The sequence below is a fragment of the Eucalyptus grandis genome, chromosome 4 (genome assembly GCF_016545825.1).
Source record: "Eucalyptus grandis isolate ANBG69807.140 chromosome 4, ASM1654582v1, whole genome shotgun sequence".
In the NCBI taxonomy this organism is placed as follows: domain Eukaryota; kingdom Viridiplantae; phylum Streptophyta; class Magnoliopsida; order Myrtales; family Myrtaceae; genus Eucalyptus; species Eucalyptus grandis.
The window spans coordinates 11,771,438-11,791,014 of record NC_052615.1 but is presented as its reverse complement, the minus strand read 5'-3'; the positions used below and the strand labels follow the sequence as shown (position 1 = coordinate 11,791,014).

General features: G+C 38.0%; 1 protein-coding gene across 1 annotated transcript; it reads left to right on the top strand.

Annotated features, from left to right (window-relative positions):
• The first annotated feature begins 1,244 nt into the window (after positions 1 to 1,244).
• On the top strand, positions 1,245 to 8,310 carry LOC104440987 (NAC domain-containing protein 73). Its single transcript, XM_039311280.1, has 3 exons — positions 1,245 to 1,590; positions 1,711 to 1,903; positions 7,690 to 8,310. Exons 1-3 carry the CDS (start codon positions 1,450 to 1,452, stop codon positions 8,256 to 8,258), a joined length of 903 nt encoding a protein of 300 aa, XP_039167214.1. The 5' UTR covers positions 1,245 to 1,449; the 3' UTR covers positions 8,259 to 8,310.
• Positions 8,311 to 19,577: the final 11,267 nt, after the last annotated feature.

The window sequence follows — 19,577 nt, the reverse complement described above, 5'->3', positions numbered from 1 at the left end:
AAGTAATTATTTTAGATCGAGCTTCATAAGAGGAATTTATCAGATCATTTCCTGGTAGGAAAACGACCATAACGTGGTTTAAGTTTTCGATTGAGCATTTGAATGTAAGAAAAACATTTCCCACTCTGCCCGATAAGATTGAAATAATTATTAATGTATCCTTGTGGTTGGTCAGTAGCTGACATTAAAAGGTTATCTTTCTTCTTACTTTCCGTATGCAAATGAATTATTCATTGGCTTTCTCACGAAAATTTAAAATTACCCTTAAAAAGTTGGGAAAAAATATGTAGATATTGTCGCATAGGACCTTAAGATGATGTAATATCAAGAGAATTCGATGTGTTCAATAGCCAATGAAAGTAAAGAGGGTCTAACCTTACTTAGGCTTACATAATTTTGAAAATATATTTTGCACGTACAGTATATCTCCTTATTAGTCATACCTCTCTAAATGCAAAAATTCGTCCTTTTCTTCTTTGTAGACGGATTTGTCAACCAATCCAATCCCCTTGTCGCCACCATCTCCAAACAGCTCTAGCTGCACTACATCAACCCCGCCCTACCATTCAACTGTCTCTCTCTCTCTCTCTTCCCGGAATTGTTGGCATGTCGAGCTTTGTCAATAGCGGCAAACAAGTCCATCGACGGCATCCTTGAGCTCCACACAAAACATTCAAAGTCATCTAAAATGTTTTCCAAATTTTGAAATACCAATCCCTTTTTTATTAGACTAGAAATGGAAGGGCTTGGCTTATGGATCAAAATAAGCCCATCTGAACATGCTGGTTGTTCCAAGCGACGCTCGTAGTCGTATTCACCATCGTTGGTTGGTAAGTTTCAAGTATCTATATTTAACTTCAAGGCCACTCTTGATTAGGACACCGCATCCACCCTCTCTCTCTCTCTCTCTCTCTCTCTCTCTCTCATATATTAACATCCTTTCACTTTTAACTTTCTTGCTTTTCTTTTTTGGTCAAAAAGATAACTTTCTTCTTTTATCTGGCTTTTCCACGAATATTTACTAAAGCTCGTACTAGTCAACAAAAAGTAATAAAAAGGATCCACGTTCATATTATACTAAATAAAACCTGATCAAGGGACAGGGTTTAAGTCTGCAGCACGCGCGCATGTACGTAAGGTAAACCAAACTTGACGTCCAAGAAATTCTTTTGTTCACACATTAATGTCCTCTATTAATATAATCCCCTTCTCTCTCCCACCTCTCTGCTCATAAAAAGCTCTCTCTCTCTCTCTCTCTCTCTCTCTCTCAGAGGATAGTCTCTAGAAGAACCGAAATCTCTAAACTGTTCCGTTTAGTAAGATTAAAAACCTCTTTTTTGTATGCAGTAATTAGTAGAGGTGTCGCCTAAACTTGAGTTTGGAGCGTAAGAAAATAGATAAAGTCTTGGTGTGGGATGTGCAAGAGAGCCAGAGAAGAACAGAAAAGAAATGACGTGGCAAACGGAAGATGGAAGAGCCATAATCCCAGCAAGTTATAACCCTAGGGATGAAGATGAGGATGACGACAACACTCTTCTTCCCACCATAGCATGCCCATCATGTGGCCACAGCTTCCCATTATTTGATCAGGTATTTATCACTTTCTTTTTCTTTTTGTTTTGATTTTGTATTGTATATTTAGTTTCCTCTCGAGGGTTTTATTGTTTTGTCATTTAGGATCTGTACAATTATGAAATTATTGTTGTGAAGAGGGAGATTGTTCATGATTTGGTGGGACTACCAGCGGGAGTGAAGTTTGATCCGACTGACCTAGAAATCTTAGAGCATTTGGAAGCGAAGATAATGGGGAACGTGAGGAAGATTCATTTTCTCATTGATCAGTTCATTCCCACATTGGAAGGAGATGATGGGATTTGTTCTACACACCCGGAGAGACTTCCGGGTAATTCTGGAATAACATTGCCCTCTGAATGATTTCACGATAGTTAATGTGTTACTCTAAATGTTATCAATCTTTTTTTTATTATAGAAAGAAAAAAAAAATCCTTTGATTTTTCATTTCTTTTGGCCTTTTTGGATGTTTGGACTGTGCAATGGGAGTAATTCCTCTGCCTAATATTTAATTTAGAGGAAAAGATGCATATCTTTTCGACCCAAATTCTTTTTCATATGTAAGTCTAAAGAGGTTTAATCAGTTATTAAGACAGATATCTTAGACATAAATGTAAATGTGCACGATATCAACATATAGTCATGGCATGGACAAAGGAAATTGCGCCTTTATACGATTTGATTCAAGAAAGTATAATTTTCTTCAGTGTACCAACATCTTAGATAATCAAATACTTGAATTGTCTACAGAGAGTATACAACTTCTGGTTTCAGATTTGGCAGTTTAGGATCGTGTTTGCATAGTTCCAAGATATACTGGAAAATGTATCTCTGTTGGGAGTTCGTTTGATGATGTTCAAGCTTGTTCTGGGGTAAAGTAGACATCTTTGGTCAGGGAATTGTGTACTAATGAAGAAGTAGTTGCACTTACAAGATATTGTTGCATATGTTATGGTCTTTTATTGATTGGAACATCAATGTGTCTCCTCTTTTTAGTTGGAACTTAGTCCAATTATTCTCATCTCTTCATGATTGGGACATTGCTCTTCATGTGCCATCAGTTTTTAGGTAAACCTTTCACAGAACAAAAGTCTTTATTATGTGGCTGTGATTTCTTTTTAATGAGCGCTTTCAAGATTGTCAAGCATACTGCTTAATCCCAAATCACCTTTCTTGTTCGAGAGTCTGATTCCTCAACAAATCAGTTTAATATAAAACATCTGTTGAAAATTTGAAAATGCATGGAAGCATGATTTTAATATGAATGATAGTTTGTGCTTTGAATTTGTGCAAGTGTACGTGTGTAGGTTATAGTTTGTAGAGAAATGAACAAGGGTAGGATACATAGAGGAATATAGGCAGGGTTTATGGGACAAAGATATTTTACCTAGCTTAACAAAATAGTATGGCGGAGATATGGTGTAGGAGCTACATGATAGGGAGTTTATTTTCGTGCTCCTCACACGTTCTTACAAGAATGATTTCTAGCCCTTTTATAGAGAGTCTCCACCACCATAGTTTAGCAACAATTGTCTTCTCCACTGCCTTCGATAGTCTGGGCTTCTCTTTACAGCTCATCTCCAGCCATCAACTGGCAGCTGTTCTTTTCTTATTCAGCCACTGCCTAGGACTCTTATAGCTGGCTTTTCTTGCATCACACATACAACCTCCAAGCTAGAGATTTGCTGCTCATTCTCTAGGCTGCTCTAGATATTAACTAATTATTGTTCGGTTTTTTTACTCTTCTTTCTTCATGATTAAGTGAGTAGTTTTCAGATTTTGTTGAAAATGGATCACAATTACCAAAACTCCCCCTTGATCCATTTTCGGAATACTTTAAGACATTGTGTCATAAAGTCTCGGATGTACCTTGAAATTCCTCTAGTAGTTTGTCACATGCCTTTTATACCGTCTTCATTCCACGATCCTTGCATCTCTTTGTCAAAATAGAAACCCTTGCACCTACCTTCAAATGTGCATTTCTTTTTTTCAACGATGTCCCATATGTCTCGGGCCATCAAAATACTCTTAGTTGTAGTTGTTAGTTGGGGCTCTAGCTCTAGCTCTCGTAGGGTCTGGCTCCAGCTCCAACTCTAGAGCTATTAGCTCTTGCTCGGGCTTGGGCTCTAGTCTTGATTTTAGTTAAGGATGGTGAGGACAAATGCCTAAAACCATCCAAATGTACCTAACTCTGATGCCATGTTGAAAATTTGAATGTGCATGGAAACATGGTTTTGATATGGATGATAGTTTGTCTTTTGAATTTGTGCAAGTGTATATGTGTAGGTTATAGTTTGTGGAGGAATGGATTAGGGTAGGGTACATAGAGAAATATAGGCAAGGTTTATGGGACAGATATTTTATCTAGCTTAACAAAATAGTTTGGTAGAGATATGATGTTGGAGCACATGATAAGAGTTTATTTTCATGCTCCTCACACACTCTTATAAGAATGATTCCCAACCCTTTTATAGAGTTTCCACCACCATACTTCAGCAACAATTGTCTTCTCCACCACCTTAGATAGTCTGGACTTCTCTTTATAGTTCATCTTCAGCCATCAACTTGCAGCCGTTCTTGTCTTATTCAGCCACCACCTACGACTCTTATAGCTGGCTTTTCTTGCGTCACACATACAACATCCAAGCTAGAGATTTGCTGCTCGTTCTCTAGGCTCTTTGGATATAAATTAATTGTTGTTCACATTCTTGACTCTTCTTTCTTCATGATTAAGCGAGTAGTTTCCTGATTTTGTTGAAAATGGATCACAATTTCCAACACTCTCCCTTGATCCATTTTCGGAATACTCTAGACATTGTGTCATAAAGTCTCGGATGTACCTTGAAATTCCTCTAATAGTTTGTCTCATGCCTTTTATACTGTGTTCCATGATCCCTTGCATCCTTTTGTCAAAACACTTGTGCCAACCTTCAAATGTGCATTTCTTTTATTCAACGATGTCTCAACCTTCAAATGTGCATTTCTTTTATTCAACGATATCCCATATGTCTCGGGCTATCAAAATGCTCTTAGTTGTAATTGTTAGCTTGGACTCTAGTTCTGGCTCTCAAAGGCTCTAGCTCTAGCTTTGGCTTTAGCTTTAGCTTTGGCTTCAGCTCCAACTCGAGCATTGTTGGCTCTCCCTCAAGCTTGGGCTCTGGCCTTGATTTTAGTTAAGGATGGTGAGGACAAATGCCCAAAACCATCCAAATGTACCTAGCTCTAATACCATGTTTAAAATTTGAATGTGTGTAGAAGTATGGTTTTGATATGGATGATAGTTTGTGTTTTGAAGTTGTGCATGTGTGTAGGTTATAGTTTGTAGAGGAATAGACAAGGATAGGACACACAGAGGAATATAGGCAAGGTTTATGGGACAAAAGATATTTTATCTAACATAATAAAATAGTTTGGTGGAGATGTGGTAAAGGAGCTACATGATATGGAGTTTATTGTCATGCTTTCTCACACACTCTTACAAGAATGATTCCTAGCCCTTTTATAGAGAGTCTCCACCGTCATAGTTTAGCAACAATTGTCTTCTCCACCACCTTTGATAGTCGGACTTCTCTTTACAACTCATCACCAGCCATCAACTTGCAGCCGTCCTTGTCTTATTCAGCCACCACCTAGGACTCTTATAACTGTCTTTCTTTGCATCACACATACAAGCTCCAAGCTAGAGATTTGCTGCTTCTACTCTAGGCTGCTCTGGGTATTAACTAATTGTTGTTCACATTCTTGACTCTTCTTTCTTCATGATTAAGCGAGCAGTTTCCAGATTTTGTTGAAAATGAATCACAATTTCCAACACTTCCCCTTGATCCGTTTTCAAAATACTCTTGACATTATGTCGTAAAATCTCGGTCACACCTTGAAATTTAGTTTGTCTCATGCCTCTTATGCAATCTTTGTTCCACAATCCCTGGCATCCTTTTGTCGAAACAATTGCACTTACCTTCAAATGTGCATGTCTTTTCTTCTTTTCTTCAACGATGTCCTATATGTCTCGGGCCATCAAAATGCTCTTAGTTGTAATTGTTAGCTTGTGCTCTAGCTCCAACTTCGGTTCTAGGTCCAGCTCTAGCACTATTGGCTCTCACTCGAGCTCAGACTTCAGCCTTGGATTTTAGTTGAGGATGGTGAGGACAAATGCCCCAAACCATCCAAATGTACCTAGCTCTAATACCATGTTGAAAATTTGAATGTGTGTGGAAGCATGATTTTGATATGGGTGATAATTTGTCTTTTGAATTTGTACATATAGGTTATAGTTTGTAGAGGTATGGACAAGGGTAGGATACCCAGAGGAATATACACAAGGTTCATGGGACAAAGATATTTTATCTAGCATAACAAAATAGTTTGGCGGAGATGTGGTGTAGGAGCTACATGACATGAAGTTTATTTTCATGCTTCTCACACACTCTTACAAGAATGATTCCCAGCACTTTTATAGAGTCTCCACCACCACAGTTTAGCAACAATTGTCTTCTCCAGAACTTTAGATAGTCTGGACTTCTCTTTACAGCTCATCTCCAGCCATCAACTTGCAGCCGTTCTTGTCTTTTTCAGCCACTGCCTAGGACTTTTATAGCTGGCTTATCCTGCATCATGCGTTCACCCTCCAAGCCAGAGATTTGCTGCTCGTTCTCTAGGCTGCTCTGGATATTAACTAATTGTTGTTCATGTTCTTGACTCTTCTTTCTTCATGATTAAGCAAGTACTTTTCAGATTTTGTTGAAAATGAATCACAATTTCCAACATCAAATTGATCATGTTCGAGTTTATCATACAGAAGTCTTGTAGAAACAGATTTTAAAGTTCTGGTTGTCATTATAGAGTGACTTTTAATTTGTTACAATCTTTTCAGTCTGTGTAAGTTTTATTTACAAAATTGTTGTAAATGCATGTCATGTATGAATTTGAATGTTTGTATGCTTTCAAAATTGATGATGAGAACGTACATAGTGATACTGCAGCAAGACATTTCGTGTAAACCAGACTTGACATTTATACAATAGAAATCAATTCTGACTTACTGTTAGCAGTGTAAAACACAAAAATAACTTGCTCACATGCATAATGGCACAAGATACTCAAAGCGCAGCTAGCAGAACTATCAAAAACATTACGTTCAGAGAAAGAAGCTTGTTGTTGAAAATTTAAATGTGCGCAGTAGCATGATTAGGGTATCGATGATAATTTTTTATTAATGATGTGCAAGTGTGTAAGTGTAGTATGTATCTAGTAATGGATGAATAAGGACAAGGTAGGATAGTTCAAGGGACAAAGGTCATGGGATATAGTTTATCTAGTTGATGAGAATGGGTAGTACAAGAAGTGTTGGTGATGGAGGAGTATTTCATGGTACATAAGCTATCTTAGTTCTACTCCCCCATGACTTCTTGCATGAGTGGCTCCTTGCCTATTTATAGGCAAATTGCATGGCAAAAGTATACCTGAAAAATGAAGCCACTCATGTAAGAATTGCATTGAGTAATTAGCTTAGGTTAAGAAAATGCATGCAACAAATTTATGGGGAAGATACATTTCGAATTTCAGCTTTAGATTTTTCCCTTCTATACAATCAATTGCTCTTCAGATGCTCTCATGCTCATGTTGATGGTCGAGTTGTCATCCATTTTCTTGTTGGGGGTCTTAGGAGTTTCCTGTTCATCCACCACATTGATTTTCCTCCTTCTATGAAATCTAGGATCTTTTGCTTCGAAGTCTAGCTTGTGTCCGTCGCATGACCTGGTCCCCCCTCATGTCATGCCAAACTATGTATAGTCTACATGCAAATGTTGCACGATAAGTTGCTGTTTTCTTACTAACTTTGACGAGGAGCTCAAAATTCAGGCATTCCTTATTTGGATGCAACAGCTAAAATCAGGATTGCAAATATCCACAGAAGGGTGCAACAATTAACAGTTTATATTGAAACTGAATACTTGGTATTCATTTGCATAGTAGATAATATAATGTTGCATAGTAGGAAATATAACTACCACTCAGATCATCTTTATTTATTACATGAGCTGATCATCTCTATGACACTCAATTTCCATTTTCTACAAACCTCATTTGAGTGTCTCTTCTATGCACATCACGCAGGAGTAAGCAAAGACGGACAAATCCGCCACTTCTTCCACCGGCCTTCGAAGGCATATGCCACTGGGACTAGGAAACGGCGCAGGGTGCACAAGAACGCTGATGAGAGTGAGACTAGATGGCACAAGACCGGTAAGACAAGGTCGGTCCTCGCAGGCAGAGTAGTGAAAGGGTTCAAGAAGATACTTGTGCTTTACAACAGTCACGGGAGGCAAAGGAAGCCTGAGAAGACCAACTGGGTGATGCACCAATACCACCTCGGCAAAAGCGAAGAGGAGAGAGATGGAGAGCTGGTCGTGTCCAAGGTGTTCTACCGAACGCAGCCCAGACAACCCAGTTCGACGAACCTCGAAGAACCAAAGGACACAATGCCGAAGAGTGCTCAAAGCTTGAATGAAAATGATCATGTATCAAAGAACTCTATTGACGTGATTTTTTATAATAGTAACCCGCCTTGTGATGTGTCTTACGACCAGCTAATTATTCCTAAATTTGCCGTTCATGGCGAGGCTGCTTTTTTGGATCCACTAACAGAAGATTCGAACAAGCGGAAGCTTGTAGAATATTCATAGATGAATTAGGGAGATAGTTTTGTGAGAGTTTTTCCACTATATAAATTGATATTGTAATTTACCGTTTTACGGAATTGGTTTATAGAATGAGATAGAAGATTTCTTAATTGATATAATATGGGGCTGACTAGTATGGCCCAAGTTGAACCCGGCTCGTAATAAGAGGGCCTAGCTGAACACTTTATAGATAATGCTCAAATCTCTCTTACGCATACAATTATCCTCATATAAGGAGCATTTACTAAATGCTAAGGATCATGAACCATCTCATCGAGCTAGTGATACAGAAAATAATAGAGGAGAAGCACTTGTACTTTGAATCATCATTTTTTCGCATAAAAAATGATGGATTTTAATACAGGTGCGTTAATATCTCTATTATATAAGTTTTTGTTTCTAGCTATGCATGGGATTGCGCTTTCGCGACTAACAAGGCAGCAAAATCCCTAGCATTATTGGTTTGGAAGTGTTGTTGTGTAGCTTAGCAATGAGTGATTAGGTGTTTCTCTTTTTTTGGGTCGAAGAGTGATTAGGTGTTTGATTGAGAATAATATGAACAATGGGAAATTATAGGGCTGTTTTTCAGGAAGTTAGAAACTTTTTATTTAGTGGCCGAGTTTTGGTAATAATCAGTCGGTAAAGTGCAATTGATCGACAAGAAGACTCAATTCTTATTAACAAAAATGTCAACATGCAGAAGCCAATTGTTGGAGCGAATTAGTTGATATAATTATCAAGTTAATGGAGTCAATGTAACTCTTAAATACAACGCCAATCAATCAATAAACGTTAGTTATTTATCTTTATCTTCCAGTTTATTTTTGCATTTCTAATATCTTTACATAACTAACCGTAATTGCTTTTAGTCTTCGTGCTTGTAATTTTCCCGTCAAATTACATTTCTTATGCAAGAACAAAGGAAACCGCATATCCTTTGTCAATTGATTCATTAATCCATCCTTTAAAAGGTGCTTTGTCGATACTTCTCGACGAAACATATTTTGGACACTCGTTGTTGGACTTGTTTGTTAATCTGACGAAGCTGTCAGTCATGAACCGAACACCAACATGAGCCAATCAATGCTTTTGGTAATAACAAGCAAAATTTGACAGTCGGCATCTTTTCATCTCAATATAATGGCTGATATTTGTTGGTACTTCGTCGAAAAGTGTTAACAAAGCATCTTTCAAAGGATGGATGGATAAACCATTTGACAAAGCATAGAAGGGGTCATCTACTGATTCTTGGATAGGAAATGCAATTTGACAAGAAAATTTAATGTGCGAAGACCATAGACAATTGTGGCTAGCCATATAAAGATATTGGAATGTAAAGATAAATTGCAAGATAAAAGTGAGCAACTGGTGTTCATTAATTGATTAACAAATACTTAAATGTTTATATCGACTCCTCTACCTTGTCGGTAACCGAAAATTACATCAACTTATTCATTCCAACACTTGGTTGCTGCATGTTAACATTTTTGTAGATAAGAATTGGGTCTTCTTATAAACCAAATGCACTTTACGGAGAGATCATTCCCAAAAATTAGCCATTTTCTGCTTAATGCAATTTACGGACTGATCATGCCGAGCAATTGGCCATTTTCTGCTTTCGGTGTCACTCTGGCAGGCCCCGCCGACCAAATTGTTGACTACGAAACTTATGATATTGTTTAGGGTCAACATACGCTTCATTTCAAAGAATTGAATAATTCATCAATCATGTGATTTTTTTCTTTAAATTAGACAATTAAAAGTCATCATATGCCTATTTGTTATTGGCAAATTCGATTTTTCCTTGCTGAATTTTATTTTGGTTAAATTCATCATTTCATTAAATACACATTTTGTATAAGTCTTCATGTGACACTTTGTCTCTGTCTTTTTGCAATTGCTCATAATTAGATACTATTGCCAATTAAAGGCCAATTTGTAAATTCCTTTTTAGAGAGTGAAATGAGGCATCTAATTCATGTCCTCCTTAAACATAGCAGGTTAATCGACTCATTGCTATGTTGATTGAGTCTAGTTAGGTCAGCAACTGATATCTCCGGTATTATTCTAAAGGAAATTGAGAATGGAACCGTCTTTCCATCTCTACCCAGTTGCATACCAAATATGTGATAGATTAGTATACCAAGTGAAAGCAACTTTTGATTAAGGCAAAGGAAATAACCGGAAAAAGTGCCAAAAAAAGTCCTAAACCTTTTGTGTTTGTGTCAAAAAAGTCCTAAACCTTTTTTTTTTTTGCCAATTTAGTCCTAAACATTTTTATTTAGTGTCGATTCAGTCATTTCCGACCAATTTTAGCCAGATTTTGCTAACTGGACGCCGACTGACTAACATGGCTTAATCGGTGCTAACATGGACAATTTTTAATAATATTTTAATATTTTTATATTTTAGAATTTTTTTTTTTTTCTTTATTCTTTTTTTTTTTTTTTCTTTTTCTTCTCTCCTCCTCCCTCCCAGGTTGCTAGCCAAACCACCACGACCGGCTAGGCGACGGCCGACGAGGCTCACCAGCCACCTTGCTAGTGGTCGCAAAGGGCAGCCTCGCGCCGGGCAGCGAGGGTTGAGCCTCGCCGGCACCGCCCAAGCCACGATTTGGCGAGGTTGAGCCTTGTCGGCCATGGGTGAGGCTCGACCCTTGCCGATCCGGCGCAAGGCGGCCTCCCGCCGAGCCGGCGAGGGTCCGGCCTCGCCCATGGCCGACGAGGCTCGACCTCACCGGTGCCACCCAAGCCGCGATTTAGCAAGGTCGACCCTCGCCAAATCCGACGCGAACCAGCCTCCCGCCGGGCTAGCTCCAACACCGAGGGTAGATGCGATGTAAGGGAGATGGGATCCTCTGCTCGTAGCTCCAACACCGAGGGGAGATGCGTCCACCCATGGTCGGCGAGGCTCGACCCTCGCCGAGATCCGGCGAGGGTGAGCCTCGCCAATCATCACATGGCCGGTCATTGTGGTCCGGCCAACAATTGGAGGGAGGAGTAGAAAAGAAAAAAATGAAAAAGAAAAGAGAATAAAAAAAATTCTAAAATATTAAAATATTAAAAATTGTCTACGTTAGCACCAATTAGACCACGTCAGCCGATCAGTGTCCAGTTAGCAAAATCTACCAAAATTGACCAAAAATGACTGAATTGGCACTAAGTAAAAAGGTTTTGGACTAAATTGGTACCAAAAAAATGTTTATGACTTTTTTGGCACAAACACAAAAGGTTTATGACTTTTTTGACACTTTTCCCAGAAATAACCTAAATCTTAACAATTCATTTGTCCTTGCTTCTCAACATTGGGCTGAAAATTGAGTGATATGTTCAATGATCGACTATTCCCATTTCTGACCCCAAAAAAAAAAAAGACTAGTCCCATTCGCCATTGGAAATGGCAAAATCAAGAATTGTATATCTTTTAGGAAAAGACTGATTATCAACTGGTTTAGGATAAGGTGTTTTTTGTAAGGCCTAACAGTTTGAACTTTTTCGACAAACTGTGCAAAGTTTAATTTAGTATTTGGTTGGCCATGTTAGCCCCTAAACATTGGTGCTAGTCTCATTGTATTTTCTATATCTATATTAGTTGTTCAACTAATGTGCTTTCAGTTTGTTATCCAGTTGTCCTGCAATCTTTTTTTCAATTGTGAACCCTAAAGGTCTTGTCCACTGAGTGATTATGTCATGTTCTCGTGTGTTCATTATGGTCCTAGTGTTTAGCCTAACCATTTTCCTAAAGATAGAAAAACCCACATTCAAGGAAATAAAGGAATGAAAGCACACATATCAAAAAGGGTAATAACAACCACTAAAAAAGCCAGTAAGATATTGAAAGTAACCTGATACAATGTCGGATAAGGATTATTACACGGTTTTGTTTAAGAACTCTAGGATAGGATTCCCTAAGCAATGAAAATTCCCAATCTAAATGATGAACACAAACAGGTCATGATGCGGCGGGATTAAGCAAAAAGAAAGTTTAAATGCAAGAAGAGTGATTTAAATGCAACATCAAATTACTACAAGAGAAATGCAACCCCTGGACTAAAGTGATGGAAAAATATGAAACTATGTCCGATCAATCTCAAAAAAATTTCCTGAGGTGTAATTATCACCTAAATGCAATGCCCATCTTTTTTAATCTTTTTTCATAAAATTCTCTCTTTCTCTCTCTCTCTCTCTCTCTCTCTCTCTCTCTCTATTTTTTAACAACGCCAATTGAACGTGATTAATGACTACACGGAAAAATTAAAATCTAAAAATTGATCCTAACGTTCATGAAATGCATAGTAAACATGAAACTGTGATTTAAACAAAAATAAACTAAGTGAGATTAATTATAAAATATATATATCGCACATCAACCGGTCACAAATGACCAAAAGTTAGCTGGTGTTTGTCAAACATAACTCACAGAATTAACGTCAAAAAGCGCGGAAATCTGCTGAGAAAAGCGTAATTCCTAGAACGCACTCAAATTGTTCGACGAAATGCAGGAGCAAGAGTTGCATTCACACACGAGCAACTCGAGAGCACGACATGCACGACAACGTGTACTGCAAGCATTCCAACCCATTCGACACCGACTGTTCCTCTGGACAGTATCCGCACGGCATACATACCTCTCATAAACTCTTATCATACACGGACATTTACAGCAGGTATAAACAGCTTGTATACACGTCACAAACTTGTATTTGCCCATTCATTCACAGCTCAGGTCCATAACTCGCTCATAAAACTCACACAGCACAAGCTTGATGCTTCTTAGCCAACATACTTATTTGTTGCATGCACAACAATTATTTGCGCATAATGCACATATGGCTTGCATACACAACCCGTTCAATCCACCCATACAGCTTGTATACATCCATAGCATCTTAAACTAGCACGGTACACACTTAGAGTTCACTCAAAACCTCTACGCAGCATGCTATTTCAAGTGAAATATGTTTAGGCTGGGCTAACTTCATACCAGTAAAAGACAGCAGCTAGTGGATTGTTTTTCATTATTCTCATTAGCTTCTTGTAAAATATGAAACAGAATCCTCACCTTGATTCCCAGTTGATGAATCCCATGGTCCTTGCCCGAGAAAACCAAAAAAATTTCCCTCTAAATGGTGATGGAAATTGTTCCTTCCGAACATGAAAGAGGAACACGCAGAGAAGACAACTGACCACGACGGTTCTTGTTAGCCTGCAAAAACGACTCCTGGACCTCTCTTCATCACTCCCTTGGCATCCACTTCAACTAGTTGTATCCTAGTTTGATCCCCAAGTCATGATTTGCTCGACCTTTCCTCATTTCTTTCAAGAAGTCTTGCTTTCCTTCACCAGTGATCGACTACCATCAACAGAATTTCTAGGCTTTCTGGATTCGTGGGCTTAATTTGGTGCACACTTCATGCCCTTACGCCTGCAAATATAGGATCAACCAAGGGACGTCATCAAGCCTTTATTAAACTAGAACGTACATCGTTTAATATACAACATGTTATTTGGTTCACCATTTCCTAGTTTTCCTCAAAGGCTCTCTTTCCCGAGGCCATGAGTAGCCACTCCTCCACTAAAAACTAGAACATGGCTAGTTTTACCTACATGATTTTTGGTTTGCCATTTCCTAGTTTTTCTCAAAGGCTCTCTCTTTCCCTGATCCCTAGGCCACGACTAGCCACTCAGCACCTAAATTTTTTTGAATCCATTCCTGTCAGTGAGATGATGTCACTCGGATTTTGACTGCTCTCCTAATCTCTGTTTGGGATGAATCAACTATTGCTCATTTTGCTCTAATTTGACCCTCGTCTCATTTTCTGGTCACTATCTCTCAATTGGGCTGAACTTTTGGTCAACTGTTGACCAAAATAATCATATTTAATAGATGCCCCATCTGACCTTGCAAGCATTTGGGTGAATTTTGCAATGTCCCTCAAATTTCACGTAATTGCATTGAGCCCCTCTCCTTTGTTATGAATTTCAATTGCAGCCCCTACTTCCTTTCAATATAGCCAAATTTTGACCTTTGTTTAGTCCAATTTCATGGCAAATGTAAAGTCAAGGTGATGGGACTTAGTGCGATGCAGCGGCGCCAGGAGTCCCTTTCAGCTTTGAGGGCCTTGAGAGTTCCGTGGTTCCAAATCTTCTGGTGTTGGGCTTGAGGTATTAAAAATTACCTTTTCTATAATCACCAGATGCAATGAAATCAATGCAAAATCGTGCGGGGTAGGTGTTTTTGGTGACGGATCGAATTTCACTGCGGTCGGATAATTTGATTCCTATTTTTTTTTTTTAATAAAATTCATGACACTAATTCCTTTTTACTATGATGCTCCAGGTTTCCAAATGCAGATAAATGAAATAAGGTCCACGATGGTGCAAAATCAATCAATTTTTTGTTAGGGGTGGAATTATAGCCTTATCAACGAATTTGGTCCCTTATTACTTTTTTTTTTTTTTAAATGCAATATTCATCTATCCACAAAAACTTACATGTTGACAACTTTGTAAATATCGTAATTGAAATTCAAATTTACAATGTTATGTTCTTAGTCATTATAGATTGTTGTCAACCTTTATAAACCATTGTTTTTTATACATATCGAGTTCCAATATTAGGTGTCCCAATGATTAAACACCAAACCAGTCTCAAATGATGTAACGATTTTAGCAATTGACCTCAAACCCATCTCATTACTCAAAACCAAAAACTCTTTTACTTAACATTAGCGTGATTGGATCCCTGATTATGTACCCGCCCCCTTCTATCCCTAGAGTTGTTCTTGACCATTGACTAACAAGCGTCACAAGCACCCTATTTTGCAATTAAATAGACAATTACCCAGTGGCTAACTTTTGGCTTAGAAGAGAAAAAATTGAACTTTGGATCTCAAAGTGAGGAAATAAATATTAATCTTGAAAACAATATGTTTCAGTACATAATACACTTACTATGATTCAAGTTAAAATAGAATCAAGAGATTCCAACTTCAATTTATGACAACCCATTCATTCAGGTAGTCCTTGACCAATGAAGTCCATCAGATTGCCTACTACACCCTTCACCATTCCCATGGGATGGTCTATAGGGTTCATAACCATTCCTCTTACTACAAGACACTTACCTAACCAACATTTAGATTCGATTCTATCTAACTTTTTCTGGTTCACCTCCACATTCCCATTTGTCCAACTGTTGCTAAGCGGTTTTTAAATATCATACAGACCTCCTAAGAAAGTAATTCTAATGTGGCCAATTTCTCTTTACCCACTTCTCATTCATGTTAAATGTTTGCCCGTGGGCATCTTCCTGCTACTAGTGATTCACTATGCCTTGTATCCATGGCTTGTAGCGTGCAGATAGATATTTGCTGAGGGAGATTGGTGCTCGTTCAAGTATGCCCAAAATATTTTTCTCTCACACTCCTTATAAGGAAGTCCCAATGATTTGGGCCTTTTGATACTATCCAATAGAAAGCCCCAAGGGCACCATATGGGAACAATGGAACCTATGAATATATAAGATTCTTCATGTTTGAATAAAGTAAAAAATAACGTAAAGGGGTGTAAATAAGTCATCTCAAATTCGATTTATGGATTTGACAGATTCTTCTTTGACAGGAAAAAAAATGAAAGATCTGGTTGATAGAACTAGCACAACCAAGAATCAAATAGAAAAAATTACAAAAGATTAGAAATAATGATTTTTAACTTTGAAAATAAAATTGAATAAGTAAACATAACAGAATTGGATTCGGTTGAATGGCACCAATTAAATTGATGAATCTTTTTTATTAGAGCATGAAACAACGATGTATTTGGTGAATCAAATACCATGGTATAAAAAAGAACCATTATGATTAGTCGATAATATAAAAAAGTGCATACAGTCCTTTTGTATTTATGAGCCAAAGTTTTAACACAAGAAAGTTGAAGTATATATTTTACTAGATATAAACTCTTTTTTTTTTTAAGGATCCTCTGTGATAACGAGAGATATTTTTTGCATAACCATCGATAATACCAAGAGATATGTGAATAGGGATCCTAATGCATATAGATACAAATGATCCAATGGGAGCAAGAATTTCTAGAACATTTGGAACATTTCAATGATAAATCGTAGATTGAACTACCAAAAGGAAAAGCTGGGTGCCTTGCCCACAGCCGGTCCAAAAGGAGAAGGACTTTTCCCTATGGTAATAGGAAAAATCATCATTGGGATGGTGGACCCAAGGCTATGGAACTTAGGTGTGGATCTTTGACCAATTCTTCTACCCGCGTATTACCCTTCTTGGAAGATGGAGGCATGTCAAGTATCCCTTGGGATCATGTCTTCTCAGGCTTATTCTAGATGTACGATGCAATTTCCGTATTGGAATAAGCTTTGAGTCTAATCGATGGATAGAAATTTCTGAGTTAATGAGGAATGCAATTGACGTTTTTTTTTTAATACCTATTCGTATCAATCAAATGAAGAAATCAAGGATGATTGTGTTTGCTCGATTTAGTGACTCTTGTTATCAAAGACGAGGAATCCCACTTCTCACGACATCCAAATGGTCCATCTTACGATCCAAGACCTTTTCAAAGCAAAGTGGACGTTATCCATGTGCAATCCCGTGTTAATCAGCAAGAATCATTTTGCAAGGCTAAATACTCCTGAGTGATATATAGTAAAGTCGTACCATGAGAGAAGGGTCAAAAGAACCCATCAAGGAGTGAAATAAATCATGAAATTGTAAGCTCCCAAGCAAATGGGAGGAAACTACTGGGACTCTCACTGCATCTGACGGTGTTCCCTTCTCATCATGGAAATGTTCCATTCGTGCGCTTATGGTTTCCCCTTGCACATTTCAGATATAAATTATGACGCCCGTCATTGTCCAACCTTTTAAACTTTCAATAAATAGTGTTCTGCGCTAAATATTAAGTATAACCCAACATGTGTCATCTTATTGGAAAAAACGACATGCTTCTTGTCAATCTAAACATATAGGAGAGGAACGGTGCGATGATAATATCTCCTCATATTTTCGGCCATTCTCAAATAGAAAAACTCAGTCGTCCAAACTTATTTATTCACGAAGTTTCATATGAACGCTATGACTCCGGTCGTTTTATGGAAAACCACTCCTTGAAACACGTTTTCAGTATATTTTGGCATTCGATTCACGGAAAATAAACTATTTAATGCGCCAATGGAAAAAACACTTTAAAAAATGAGAAAAAGGTTTTTCGTTTTTCAAAAAGCATAAGACTTTTTCCATTCTCTTTCTTTCACTTCTACACCAAGCACTTTCTTTTGCCAAATACCTTTATCTCTTTTTCTTTTTCTCTTTTTCTCTTTTTTTATTTTTTTATTTTATGAAAAATTCGAGTTTTAATTATTCTTAATTTTTATTTTTAAATATTTTTTTCTTCTTCTTCGGCTAATTGTGGACCATGGTGTGGGTTGGCAACCGGCTGAAAGTGAGTTTAAACCTTGCCAGATTTCAATGAAATCCAATGAGCCGGGAGGGGCTCAAGCCTCGCCCGAGAAGCAAAGCTGGAGCATTGTCGAACTCGTTGAATCGATGAGGCTCAAGCTTGCCAATAGCATGTCACCATGGCCGGTGATCGACCAAGAAAGAAGAAAAAGAAAAAAAAAGAAAAGAAATATAATTTTAAGAAAAATCGTAAAATATAATCAATTTTTTTGGAAAATAACTTCTTAAAAATATTTTTCAGAAACGTCACATTTTCTACGAAATTGATGGAGCCTAACCCGAATGATGTTCTCTCATTTCATAGAGTCTATCTTGCGCGTCCAGAAGTAAAATAGAATTGAAGTCTATGAGAGGGGACCCTCCTATTGAAGAAACTTCGGAACGAAACCCTGATCCATACGTTGAAATTGTCGTCCTCACCAAGCTTACTGCGTAAGCCTTCTCTTTCTTGGGCGCGTGGCTTCCTTCATAAGCTGAGTACCGACTTTCTCCAGAAGTTGTCGTCCACACGCCGTTCGTGAGCGGATACAAGGGCTCGGCGAATTCAGACAGCCGGTCTCCTCATTTCTCGCCCTCTGCAACTGCTTAGTCGGAAGCGACAAGCACATACCTCGCAATTCTTTGTCTCGGTTGTGCGAGTTTTCTCCCCTTACAAAGAAGAAGACACGCGTTGCATAGTATGCAACTTGATTACCATATGATTTCGCCTATGAAGTAATTATTTTAGATCGAGCTTCATGAGAGGAACCTGTCAGATCCTTTCCTGGTGGGAAAACGACCATAACGTGGTTTAAGTTTTCGATTGAACATATGAATGTAAGAAAAACATTTCCCACTTTGGCCGATGAGATTGAAATGATTATTAACGTATTCATGTGGTTGAACAGTAGCTGACATTAATAGGCTATGTTTCTTCTTACTTTCCCTATGCAAATGAATTATTCATTGGCTTTCTCACGAAAATTTAAAATTACCCTTAAAAAGTGGGGAAAAATATGTAGAATTATAGCATATGACCTTAATATGATGTAATATCAACAGAATTCGATGGGTTCAATAGCCAATGAAAGTCAAGAGGGTCTAGCCTTACTTACATAATTTTGAAAATATATTTTACGCATACAATATTTCTCCTTATTAATCATACCTCTCTAAACGCAAAAACTCATCATCCTCTTTTTTATATACGGATTTGTTAACCAATCCAATCCCCTTATTGCCACCCATCTCCGACCACCAATGCTGGCATTGTAGTACTGAAATCTCTCTCCTCCCCCTTCCCACCCCCCCCAAAAAAAAAAAAAAAAAAACAGAGTTGTTGGGGTATCGAGCTCTGTCAACAGCATGCAAACAAGTCTGTCGACGGCATCCTTGAAATACCGATCACCTTTCATTTAGTCCTGAGATGGAATTGCTTGGCTTATGGATCAAAATAAGCCCATCTGAACATGCTGGTTGTTCCAAGCAAAGCTCGTAGTCGTATTCATTATCGTTGGTTCGTAAGCTTCATGTATCTATACTTAACTTCAAGGCCACTCTTGATTAGGACTCTGCATCCACTACATCCTCTCTCTCTCTCTCTCTCTCTCTCTCTCTCTCTCTCTCTCTCTCTCTCTCTCTCTCTCTCTCACATATTAACATCCTTTCTCTTTTAACTTTCTTGCTTTTCTCTTTAGGTCAAAAAGATAACTTTCTTTTTTTTTATCTGGCTTTTCCACGAATATGTACCAGTCAACAAAAAGTAATAAAAAGGGTCCACGTTCATATTAAATTAAATAAAACCTAATCAAGGGCTTGGATTTTTGTCTGCCGGGCCGCGCGTACACATCATC

What these genes read in the sequence shown, in the direction of transcription:
- LOC104440987 (XM_039311280.1), top strand. Translation starts at nt 1,450, where the DNA reads ATGACGTGGCAAACGGAAGATGGAAGAGCCATAATCCCAGCAAGTTAT. An exon ending in GCTTCCCATTATTTGATCAG is followed by an intron (nt 1,591 to 1,710) that starts GTATTTATCACT and finishes ATTGTTGTGAAG; the next exon opens with AGGGAGATTGTTCATGATTT. An exon ending in ACACCCGGAGAGACTTCCGG is followed by an intron (nt 1,904 to 7,689) that starts GTAATTCTGGAA and finishes CACATCACGCAG; the next exon opens with GAGTAAGCAAAGACGGACAA.